The 13,530-nt window shown below is 35.8% G+C and overlaps 1 protein-coding gene across 1 annotated transcript; it reads left to right on the forward strand.

Annotated features, from left to right (window-relative positions):
• Positions 1-398: 398 nt before the first annotated feature.
• LOC104825467 (DNA-directed RNA polymerase I subunit RPA12-like) lies at positions 399-1,533 on the forward strand. Its single transcript, XM_010557793.2, has 5 exons — positions 399-697; positions 802-842; positions 1,074-1,145; positions 1,239-1,295; positions 1,394-1,533. The coding sequence occupies exons 1-5, from the start codon at positions 580-582 to the stop codon at positions 1,466-1,468; spliced, it is 363 nt and encodes a 120-aa protein (XP_010556095.1). The 5' UTR covers positions 399-579; the 3' UTR covers positions 1,469-1,533.
• Positions 1,534-13,530: the final 11,997 nt, after the last annotated feature.

Consider the following 13,530-nt stretch of genomic DNA (forward strand, 5'->3'; position numbering starts at 1 on the left):
CGGACGAGAGCCGACGGAGACAGCAAGTCGTCCAATCGTAAGAACAAGGTGCGTTCCCATTCTGATAAACCAATTATTATTATTATTTGATTTATAGTTTATATCTTTAAAATTTGTTTTTTTGGGGTAAGATGTTACAACTTCTGATGTGAATCTGGTTATTATTATTATTATTTGATTTACAGTTTATATCTTTAAAATTTTAATGTTTAGTCTAACCTAAATAATTTTATGGATGGTAAAGATATGCATAGTGTAAAATTATTTTTTTAAGATAATGTGTATTTTTTTAATTTTTAACTCACTAAAACTCTTAGACATGTCTTATTTAAAACAGAATATTTAAAATGTTGGATGAAATTGGGTTAAACAGAAGTTTGTGGCTGGGGGGGGGATGAAAAAAAAAATAAAAATTTACAAAAAATAAAAATTTATTCCTACGAATGAGTATAAAATTAGACACGGTTTCGATATCTACGAATGATCTTCCGACCGAGTTCGTGTATCTATTAGTTTTGTTTCTGTAAGGATTTGAAATCTGTAGATACGTTTGGTTTGTCTTTGGTCGAAGGTTCTCTGATGGTGAAATCTCTGGAAAGCGGTTTCTTATTCTGCAACTTGTGCGGGACGATGCTGATTTTGAAATCGCCCAAATACGCGGAATGTCCTCTTTGCTTGTCCAAGCGAGACGCAAGAGGTAGAAAATTTACAAATTCGTAGAGATTGTTTGGTGTTTATACGTATTTGGCAATGCCAAGTTTGTCTGGGCTTGATCGATTATAAGCTTTTCATTGTTTTCAGAGATCATCGGCAAAGAAATATCTTACTCAGTTAGTGCTGAGGTAACTTTTCTTTGACCATCTGTTCTGTGATTTGTTTGCAAATGCCTATAGGGTTTAGGGTTTAGGGTTTAGGGGTATCATTCTCATGCCGGTAATGGACATTGTTCTGTCATTATTTTTGTTCTAGATCTGAGATCAAAACCCTGATAGTTATATTCATAAAACCTTTTCGCTGAGCTTAGTCGGTTGCTAGAAGGACCTTATAGGAACTCGAATGATTTCCATGTGCAGGATATCCGGAGAGAATTGGGCATATCACTGTTTGATGAAGGACTCGCACAAGCCGAGAGTGAACTGCCAAAGGTTGAAACTTGAACAATGATATCCATCCTAGACTATGATGTATCGTGTGTTCTCGTTTGATTAATCAGTTGTTCTCTGTTCTCTGTTTTGCAGATCAAGAAGACATGCGAAAAATGTGGGCACCCGGAACTCGTGTACACAACCAGACAGGTACCCTCGGCTTTTTCTTTGTCCTCAAACCCGTGTTTGAATTGTTGTTTTGCTTTTGAGGTTTCACAACAGCCTTCCTCTAAATTTGTGGAATGCAGACAAGATCGGCGGACGAAGGGCAGACCACGTACTATACTTGCCCAAACTGTGGCCACAGATTCACTGAGGGTTGAGAAAGATATTCTCTCTTCTAACATTGGTGTTACACTTGCACTTTGACCAGAATATGGAGTTTAAATTACATGGAATAATCAAAATCTGTATGATGTGATTTAACTGCATTTCCCATGTATTTTAACAGATTTTGTCATGTTTTTAATCAGGTTGTTGTTTATACCATGAAACATCATTTATAATTATGTCATCAATTTCCTATTATATGCATTTTGATGTATATATCTGTGGATTTTTCCATGAAGATAATACAAATATCGATTATATAGATATTCTTGTGTTCGAATTTATACAGAAAGTATGTTTAGTTAGCAATTTAATAAAAAGGTAATTCCAGAAAGAAAAAAATAAAAATGAAACCTAATATTTTAGAATTGAGAACAAGGAGGCCGAGAAGGGGTGGGACAGAGCCGAAGTTATGGACAAGCTGACCGAACAGATGGGTCTTCTGTCGCCTGAGATCAAAGACCCACCGAGGTAATATGGAGTCTGTTTTTCGAGTTTTCAGTCAAACCCGCATTCCTCATTGGACTATTTCATGGCGATTACAATCACATCTAGGCCCATTTAACTTGTGAATTGATTATTAGCTTGGCCCAATCTATAAACGACAGATGTCAAGGGCCTCTTCATACATGATCTCTAGTGTGTGTTTTGTAGTTTGATATAACAACATATATTATATATATACTTTGGTCGGTCCTACTTTCATTAACCAAACCCTACAGATCGTAGGCGAGTGATCAAACTTGGGATAAGAAGTAACTCCACCTTTAAGTTGAGTGTTCGATTCCTAACTGGTGGAGAGGGAGGTAATTTCTAGGTTTATATGATCCATATACAAAGGTTGCTCCCGTGCCGGAGGTTTAGCTAGTCAGCGCGCCCGAAGAATAGCAGCTAGAGATCCTCCGTTATAAAAAAAAACTTTCATTAACCAAAAAAAAGTGCATGTATGAAATCCTTCCATTGAATTCTTAATACTTATATAGATATGGATCTCGCAACCAGATTTTATTTTCTCGATTCACAGTCGCAATGTTGATATATATCAAACAAATACTTCATATATATATATATATATATATATTTACTTATTCATGTATTTTTTTATGGAATTTATACAAGAGGAAAATCAAACTCTCCAAAAAAAAAACCCTTTTAAAGTTTATTCGGATAAAGTTGAATTCTGATGGGCCGATTTCGGCCCATTTTCTTAAATGGGCTAAATATTGTAATTCATAGGCTCAGACCCGACAGAGACTCAATGGCTCAATTAAAAAAAAAAAACAAAACAAAATAGAAATTGAATAAGAAAACGACAATAACATGTAAAAAGAAATCGGCCTAATAGCAAGAGCAATGATTCAAATATTCATTACATTGCCGAGGTTACATTTATTCAACACATCACCTTACAACAATAAAACATCGGTTAGGGCATATTTCTATCGGATTAGACACTCAATTTAGTTCTCCATCGTTAGAAAAATCGTAAAAAAAAAATATCGAGGAACATAAATAAGAAAATCCACCCTCGAGGGAAGATCAAGGTAGAAAGAAAATTATTTAGAGAGAGAGAGAGAGAGAGAGAGAGAGAGAGAGAGAGAGAGAGAGAAGGATAAGGAACATCGGTTAGGGCATATTTCTATCGGATTAGACACTCAATTTAGTTCTCCATCGTTAGAAAAATCGTAAAAAAAAAATATCGAGGAACATAAATAAGAAAATCCACCCTCGAGGGAAGATCAAGGTAGAAAGAAAATTATTTAGAGAGAGAGAGAGAGAGAGAGAGAGAGAGAGAGAGAGAGAGAGAGAAGGATAAGGGGAGATAATAAACAACTATGGGCGTACTTTTTTTTTATAATAAATAAATAAAGGCAGAGATTAGAATATTATTATTTATATATATTATAATTATAATAGTATATATATAATTAATTAATTATGAAAGGCTCCGACCGTAATGAAGAAACATGAGATGATGGGAGGTGGGGGAGTTCGGAAGCAAAGTGATGTGTTGTTGAGAAATGTTCTCTCTCGCCGATGTTCTCCAAATTCTGTTTCTCACGTCTTGTAGTGTCAACTAGGGATGTTAAATGGGCTGCCGGCTCGCGAGCCGGCCTTAAACCAGACCGTTTAGTGTCGAGCTGGACCAGGCATTTTTGAGTTCGTTACAAATGGTCCGGTCTGGTCTGAGCCAGAATATTGTGGGCTCGTGACGAGCCGGACTTATTCGAGCTGGGTCAGCCCGCGAGCCGGCCCGTTTAGCTCAAGAGTTGTAAATATTATTTTTTATTAATGATTTAAAATATCATTCATAATGATTTTATCTTTTTTTTTTGTAATGGTTTGTGTGATTTTTTAGTAATGTTTTATAAGATTTTTTCGGATCAATGGAATTTGTTTCACATTGATTTCTCTCACTTTCTTTTTTTTCCCTCAGATTTGTACATTCTTTTACTTCTATATATCCATGTTTATGATATCAAACCAGATTTCCAGATTCTTATGAATTAAAGAATAAGATCTCACACCAGAGAAAAAAAAGATCCCGCACAATGATCGATTCAGAACATTTTCTGAAACTCATTCTCTTCTTCGCTTTCTCTTCTTCTGCAATCTCTCACCGACCCACCTCTCTCCTCAGCCATATCGGTCTCCTTCTCCTCCTTGCTCTCGTCGTTTTCCTCAAAGTTTTCTTATTTTCTGCATAAACACCCTTATTCCCCTTTCCAAACATAGGTTCTTCTTCCTCATCGGAATCCAAATGGCGCGACTACACTCTCGTAGAGGCCGCCAACGACGGGACCTTGATCGTCTATGCCGTGAAGTAAAATCCATATTTTCCATTACGAAAACTGTAGCTAGTAGTAAACCCCTCTTTCTAAAACCCTATTTTCTCTACATGTAAATTCTATTAACCATTAACAGCCAACATGGTTGCAAGGAACATAATCATACCATTCTTTTGGCTATAACTATTCGAACATAACTTTTGGTCGTCATCTAAGTCTTTGCTTCATCAGTGGAAACTACATATTTGGGTGCCTTATGAAAATTAGAACTTAGGTTAACATTTGCAGAGAAATCGATTCAATCCATTCTTCTCCAACCTAAAATTTCCAGGTTCCTTCACTTTCTTGACAGTTTTCCTTTTCTTTGATCCCCAAATCTATAGGTAATCCCTTTTTGATGATATCCTTACACTTTGAAGTGATTTCTGAATATTCTCACACTTTATTGTCTCTCACTTCACGTGCATATATACAATTGCAACATGTATAAAATAACTTACACATAAGTGATTATAAACATACTTAGTCCCATACTTAGTATCCACCTGTAAAGGAACATCAAACATGCATTGTGGGTTTCTCCAATTGACTCTCTATTGTGTTTTTCTGTCTCTTCCTTTGTTGAATGCGAACCTTCCACTGTTGTCGTTTCTTCTATTAATAATTTTGACCTCATCTCTTCCATGTTCTTGCTGGTGTCTGTGAAAACATATATATTCTTGGGTTTTAATTTTGTGTTCGTGTATGGGGTTGGGACTGATTGGTCGAAATGGAGGGAAGAACAAGAGGATCAATGTCGTCGAGCATCGGATATTCTGTAGACCTGGAAGCAAATCTCGCACCGAGTGACCGTCTGAAGGTCTTCAAGCACTCTTGCTTCGGCCCCGATTGTTACGTCACCTTCAAATGCCAATACATGGACGAAAAGGTCCTTCCCTTTTTCCCATTTTCATTCCACAACAGACCTATCCACGCATATACGATACAAGCAAAAACATGGAGTGTTTCTAATTTCGTGTATGAACATGTTCAGCCAATTAATTTCATTTGGTAAGATTCAATTTCTTCTTGTTGTGCATATAATCAAAGATTGTAAGGTGGAAAATCAGAACGACGATTGAGAATGTTTGGATGGTATTGGGGGACGGGTTATTCACATTTATGTTTGAAGCTTTTTCATGTCATGGAATCTAAGGGTTGCAATCCTCGACTTTAGACATGGAGAACTGTCCAAAGCGAACAGATCGGCGGAACCACATCAAATTCAGATGAAGCTTGGAATCACAAAATTTTGGAACCAAAGGTAAGGAGGATCTTCTTTCACTATTTCAGTGATTCTCTCATCATCATACATTGAAGAAATTGCTCTTAATCTGATCTATTTGCAACTAAATTTTAAGAGATGACAGGCTGAAGAAAGAACTTACCTACGAAAAGGTCGTATTGTAAATAGACTCTAAACTCAAAGCCATAGTTCTATCCGAAAAACATTAAAAAGTTACTTCAATCTACAATTTATGAAATATGTTGGCTGAAGAATCTCATATCGACACTATATATATATATATATATATATATATATTAACAATAAGGTTTGAAATATTGTAGTAAAAACCAACTAATGATAATTTATTAAATTATGATTAGATATTAATATAAATTATGAAAAAATCTAAAATATTGATTGGAATAATCGGTATAGATAATCGATTAAAGATATCTGTTTAAACTTTTTTCGTTATGATTGCTTTAGATTTAATATATATTTGCTTTACAAGAGTTACAAGCAAATTATCTAATTACAAATTATATTATAGCCAATATAACGATCTGATTTTTGTTAGGAAAATTAATTATGGATGAATTTATCAATTTAAAAGTTTAGAGAAAATATATTTATTTTACAAAGATTTTTTTTATCGCTAAATAAAAGTTTAGGATGAAATTGAAAAGTTTTGAAAATTAAAGGATTGGACTACAATTTTTTTTAAATATATCATTTTTTTTCTTCCTCCAACCCTAATTGCCGTCACTTTCTTTTCTTATTCTTCTTCTCTATTTTGTCTTCTTCCTCTCTCTCCTCTCCCTTTCTCTCCAACTCATCTCACGTCACTCTCTCTCCCTCATACACACACAAGGTAATCTCTCTCTTTCACTCTTCTTCATCTCACATCTCTCTCTCTTTGTTTGTCTTCTTCTTATCTCCTCCTTTCTCTCTCATTTTTCCTTTATTCTTTTTGTTCTTCTTTTTCTTTCTAATATTTCTTCTCTCACATATAATGATTATTAATTTTTTTCACCCTCACCATCGTTTTCGTCGATCGGTCCCATCGTCACCGCATTTCGTCGTTGGTATCTCACTCTTTCTCATTATTTTCTTATTTTATTACTATTATTATTTTTTTATTTCTTCTTTCGCCACAATGATTTTCTCTGCATTGTTTTCGGAAAATTTTCCGGTGACATAAATTAGATCTTTCGATCTCATGATTCCAAATTAGAAATCCACTTTACGAAAATCGAGATGTTTAGGAATTATTGATTATTAATTAATTGTAGATGGAGAAATTTTCGAGATTGGACCCGAGCTCAAGGATTAGAGTAGATATTTATAGATTCATCGTTTTATATCGAGGTGAGAGAACTCGACAGAACTCCTCTTTCTTCTATTCGCTTAGACATGATGATAGAGAACATAGATATCATGCGGTTAGGACTTTAGGATAGACGCCTTAAATTCCTTGCGGATTCATGATATATGTTGATTGATGATTGATGATTGATGATTGATGATTAATGATTGAGAATCGATGATTGATGAATAATGCATGATGATTGATGATTGATAAATTTCTATTGAGTGATTATGGTTTATGACGCACATGTTATGTGATGATTTTTTTTAATAGATTATTAGATCGTTAGACTGAGTTGAACTTTTGATATTAAATAAACTTTGGCATGATGTTTGGAAATATGAGAGAATTAAAGAATTGAGTTAGGGACTAGGATGTGACCTCAGACTGTGCTAAAAATATTTTAAAAGTGAGTTTTGAGACCATAGTACAAAGGCGATCCGTATGTGATGGTATGATAACAACTCGGGCATGGCAGCGATCCATGTGGAGTGATAACCTCGACTACGGCGGCGATCCGTCGAGGGTTATTGCTATTGGTTGAGTTTTGAGGCCATAGTACGGCGGCGATCCGTATGTGATGGCATAACGACCCGGGCATGGCAGCGATCCATGTGGAGTGGTAATCCCGACTACGGCGGCGATCCGTAGAGGATTATTACTATTGGTCGTGTTTTGATAACCCCGACTACGACGACGATCCGTAGAGAGTTATAACGATATTTTTGTTTTGTTTTATAAAAGAGTTTTGAGCTAAGTCTGAGGGGTACTGAATAATCCTAGAGTCTGGACTCGTTTTAAAGAATCGAACAAAGAAATGTTAGGAGAAGAACGTGAATCGATAGATTGATTTTTGTTTGAGTTGAATGTTGATTGAATTGTTTTCTATTTGATTGTCTATTCTGGGTACGGAGGCGAGGTTTATAGTCTTGCAACCTTACTGAGCTATTCGCGTAGTTCACCCCTTCATTTTTCTCCACAAGTGAAAAGTGAAGCAGATTATTTTTGTTGGATTCGGTAGTTTGTCAGAAAGACGAAGATTTAGAATTTCTATTTTATTTATTCAATTTATTCATGAAATTAATATTCATACTTATGTTATTGAATTCATTGTTTTAGACTTCCGCTGAAGAGTCTGATTTTGATGGTTGATTTTAGAATAAATCGGATTTTTTTTTATAACCCAAGTGACGATTCAACGATATCCGAAATACCGGATTTTAGGTCGTTACAGATGGTATCAGAGCCCATTCTTTCCATGAGACTTCAAACAACCATTAGTTTTTGTTAAGGAATAAATCCTGGTTAATGTAACCATTCTAATAGAGTTTTTCCATAATGTGAATGAGGATGACATATGGTCATATGGACGAGGACGTCCAATCCTAAAGGAGGGGAGATATGTCTTCCGAAATAAGTATTACTGGATTGGAATATAAAAAGAGATGACAATGAGACTTATTAGACTTCAACGAGGACATTGTATAATAGGGAGTAAGTAAAGGAATTCAATGAGTTGTCTAGATATGGAGGTGAGATGTCTTAGTCGGAGACCTTAAAGATTAAAGAGCTTGTAAAGGGACTTCGTTCTTCTCTCAAAGCAGTTTGATCTTTTTTTTAAAAAAAAAGCAATTCGATGCCAAAGATAATGGATATGACTTAACAAAATGAGAGAACAAAACGTAAGATCGAGACCAACATCTAGTCCATGATGACAAGAGTAAGGTAAAGGCTCTTATGCACCCTTACGTAGTTGGGATTACAATGTACTCATGTTGTGGAAATCACCATTTAGTCGAACGTATATTGTTCCTCATTCTAGTCCATGATGACAAGAGTAAGGTAAAGGCTCTTATGCACCCTTACGTAGTTGGGATTACAATGTACTCATGTTGTGGAAATCACCATTTAGTCGAACGTATATTGTTCCTCATCACTTCTGTTGTAAAAAGGTTTTACACTACAGAAGCGTTTGTCCTAAGTTGGAAAGGGAAACACCAAAAAGGAATGAACAAAGACCACCGCCACAACTACTAGCTTCCAAGAGACAAGTGATGAAGTCTCAAGTCTATATACTAGGAACTGAGCAGCGAGATGAAAAAGAAACAACAGTAGTCATAGGTACATTGAGTACTGGAGATGAAGAAACACACATCCTTTTTTTTTATACAGGGGCGACACAGTTTTGTTTCGCCCGCACACATAGATCGCATGGAGATTGCACCTGATATTAATAGTGGTAGAATATTGGTTCATACTCCTGGTGGAGAGGCAATGGAATCGAAAGGAATGATTCGTGACGTATCGGTCATGATTGGTATACATGACTTCCATGATTGATCTGATAGTGGTACCAATCAAGGGGTATAATGTGATTTTGGGTATGGATTAGTTATCATATCATCGAGCTGATTTAGATTGTAAGAGAGGTAAAGTTTATTTTGAACAAAAAGAATCTCTAATATCACAGTTTGAAGGTGAAAGGAAAACTTTATATCTGAATTTCAATTCAATGGTGCGTGTAAAGCGACTCCTTCAATAAGGAAGTGAGACATATTTGGCTATAGTGGAATTAAATGGACCGAAAATATCAAGTGGACTGAAAGGCATATCGGTTGTTAAGATTTTTCTGATGTTTTTCCAGAAAATCTATATGGAATATCTTCTATGAAAGAGATATCTTTTTCTATTGAGTTGAGACAAGGAGTTGATTACATCTAAAGCCCATTATCGTATGGTTGCTTCAGAAATGACTGAGTTAAAGAAACAATCGGTGGAGTTGATTGGAAAAGGTTTTATAAGATCTAATACTTCTCCTTGAGGTGCTCCTGCACTATTTGTTAAGAAGCAAGATGAGAGTATGAGATTATGCATCGATTATCGAGAATTGAATCAAGTAACAATAAAGAACAAGTATCCACTTCCAAGGATTGATGAACTATTGGAACATTTTGAAGGTGCTAGTTGTTTTTCAAAGATTGATTTACGATTAGGTTATCAGATACGTATTCTAGATGATGATATAAAGAAAACGGCTTTCAGAACAAGGTATGGACACTTTGAATTTGTTGCCATGCCGTTTGGACTTACTAATACATCTGCAGTTTTTATGGAGTTAATGAACACAATATTCAGGGATTATTTGGATGAGTTTGTTATCATCTTCATTAATGACATCCTTGTGTACTCCAAATCTCGTGAGGATCATATGATACATTTGGAGAAGGTGTTGGAACGCTTAAGGAGAGAAAAGTTATATGCAAAGCTGAGTAAGTGTGACTTTTGGATGCAAGAGATATGATTTTTGGGGCATGTGGTATTTGCGGAAGGAGTGAAAGTAGATCCATCCAAAGTGTCAATTATAGTTGATTGGGTGAGTCCGTCTAATGCTACAGAGATTCGAAACTTCCTCGGATTGGCTGGGTGTTACAAGAATTTGTAAAGGGTTTTGCCAACCTATTGAAGCCATTGACGAGATTGACGGGAAAGGGTGTGAAGTTTGAATGGGACGAAAAATGCGAGATAAGTTTTGAAGAGTTGAAGAAGCGATTGATATCAGCTCCTATTTTGACATTACCAAAGTCGGAAAAACAGTTTGTGGTGTATAGTGATGCCTCTCACCAAGGGTTAAGATGCGTGTTGATACAAGAAGACCGAGTTATTGCTTATGCATCACGCCAACTGCGAAAACATGAAGAAAACTATCCTACTCACGATTTAGAACTTGCAGCAGTGATTTTCGCACTCAAGATTTGGAGATCCTACCTGTACGGAGAAAAGGTTCAAGTATATACTGACCGTAAGAGTCTCAAGTATGTGTTCTCGTTAAAGGAACTTAATTTGAGACAACACAGGTGGATGGAATTAGTGGCAGATTATGATGTGGATATTGCCTACCATCCCGGCAAAGCTAATGTGGTTGCAGATTCCTTGAGTAGAAAGAAAGTTGAGTTATCAATTTTGAGACTGGCGAGTGATCTAACGACTCAATTGAGCTTAATGCAGATATCAGCTAAAAAAAATCGAGATGGGTTAGAAGCTAGTGCTATAAAATGGGATAGTTGGCTGGAAAAGGTGAAGATGGCTCAAGAAACAGATGAAAAGATGAAAGAATTGTTGGAAAAGCCGAAGATTTTACAAGGACAGGTTATTCCACTTCCAATGATGGGTTGATACTATTGAGAGATCGTGCTTATGTGCCTAAAGATGAAGAGCTGAGGAAAGAATAATTGAAAGAGACATATAATACGTGATATTCCATACATCTGGGTACTACAAAGATATATCGGAATTTGAATCAATACTTTCTTTGGCATGGTATGAAAAAGGATATTGCAAAGTTTGTTACTCATTGTCTAACGTGTCAGCTAGTTAAAGCCGAGCACCAGGTACCTGCAGGAAAACTACAGTCGCTATCGATACCTCAGTGGAAATGAGACTTGGTGACGATTGATTTTGTAGTTGGTTTGCCAAGGACACCAAAGAGAAGTGATGCGATATGGGATATTATGGATCACTTAACTATGTCCGCACATTTTATCGAGATTAAAAAGACATTCTCAATACCTCATTTAGCACAAGTCTACATAGAAGAGATGGTAGGACTTCATGGAGTCCCTATTAGTATTGTGTCGGACAGTGATTCGTGATTTACTTCGAGATTTGGAACAATTTTCAAGAGGCTATGGACACTAAGGTACGATTGAGTATGGCTTATCATCCCCAGACTGATGGACACTCAGAGAGGACGATACAAACGCTAGAGGATATATTACGTGCGTCTGTATTGGATTGGGGAGGAGAATGAGATCGTCACTTACCACTTGTGGAATTCATCTACAACAACAGTTTTTATTCAAGTATCGGGATGTCACCCTTTGAGGCGTTATGTAGAAGACATTGTAAAACACCTCTTTGTTGGACAAAAGTTGGGGAAAGACGATTGTTGGGTCCTGATCTATGAAACCACGAACAAGATTAAGGTGATCCTGAAACAGAGGAAGACAACACAAGATAAACAGAAAAGTTATGCGGATAAGCATAGACGTGAGTTGACCTTCCAAGAGGATGACGAAGTATTTCTCAAAGTACAAGGAAAAAAAAAAGCATGCTTCGACATGATGGAGAAACTAAAACTCAGATTCATTGGACCTTTCAAGGTAGTGAGCAAGATTGGAGCAGTAGCTTATAAGATTGCTCTACCCCTAGAGTTTACACAAGTTCATAAATGTGTTTCGCGAGTCAATACTTCGGAAGTACCATCATGAACCCTGTTCACGTTATTGATTATCAACCGCTTGAGTTAAAAACGGATGAGACTTATGAAAAAAAACCTATCGAAGTTGTACGAAAGGTTAAATAACTATGGAGAAGAGAAATTTCTTTGGTTAAGGTCAGTTCGACACACCATAAGATAGGAGATGCGACTTGAGTGCTGGAGGATGATATAAAAACTCGCTATCCACACCTTTTTTTTTTTGTGAAATCATACAGTATTCTAATTCATCTTAGAATTCGGGACGAATCCTCTTCTAAGGATGGTGGAATTATAACGATCAGATTTTTGTTAGGAAAATTAATTAGGGATGAATTTATCAATTTAAAAGTTTAGAGAAAATATATTTATTTTACAAAGATTTTTTTATCGCTAAATAAAAGTTTAGGATGAAATTGAAAAGTTTTGAAAATTAAAGGATTGGACTACAATTTTTTTTAAATATATTATTTTTTTTCTTCCTCCAACCCTAATTGCCGTCACTTTCTTTTCTTATTCTTCTTCTCTATTTTGTCTTCTTCCTCTCTCTCTCCTCTCCCTTTCTCTCCAACTCATCTCACGTCACTCTCTCTCCCTCATACACACACAAGGTAATCTCTCTCTTTCACTCTTCTTCATCTCACACTTCTCTCCCTTCGTTTGTCTTCTTCTTATCTCCTCCTTTCTCTCTCATTTTCCTTTATTCTTTTTGTTCTTCTTTTTCTTTCTAATATTTCTTCTCTCACATATAATGATTATTAATTTTTTTCACCCTCACCATCGTTTGCGTCGATCGGTCTCATCCTCACCGCATTTCATCGTTGGTATCTCACTCTTTCTCATTATTTTCTTATTTTATTATTATTATTATTTTTTTATTTCTTCTTTCGCCGCAATGATTTTCTCTGCATTGTTTTCGGAAAATTTTCCGGTGACATAAATTAGATCTTTCGATCTCATGATCCCAAATTAGAAATCCACTTTACGAAAATCTAGATGTTTAGGAATTATTGACTATTAATTAATTGTAGATGGAGAAATTTTCGAGATTTGACCCGAGCTCAAGGATTAGAGTGGATATTTATAGATTCATCGTTGAATGTTGATTGAATTGTTTTCTGAGGGGTACTGAATAATCCTAGAGTCTGGACTCGTTTTAAAGAATCGAACAAAGAAAAGTTAGGAGAAGAACGTGAATCGATAGATTGAGTTTTGTTTGAGTTGAATGTTGATTGAATTGTTTTCTATTTGATTGTCTATTATGGGTACGGAGGCGAGGTTTATAGTCTTGCAACCTTACTGAGCTATTCGCGTAGTTCACCCCTTCATTTTTCTCCACAAGTGAAAAGTGAAGCAGATTATTTTTGTTGGATTCG

This window comes from Tarenaya hassleriana, unplaced genomic scaffold (genome assembly GCF_000463585.1).
Source record: "Tarenaya hassleriana unplaced genomic scaffold, ASM46358v1 Cleome47, whole genome shotgun sequence".
NCBI classification, from domain to species: Eukaryota; Viridiplantae; Streptophyta; class Magnoliopsida; order Brassicales; family Cleomaceae; genus Tarenaya; species Tarenaya hassleriana.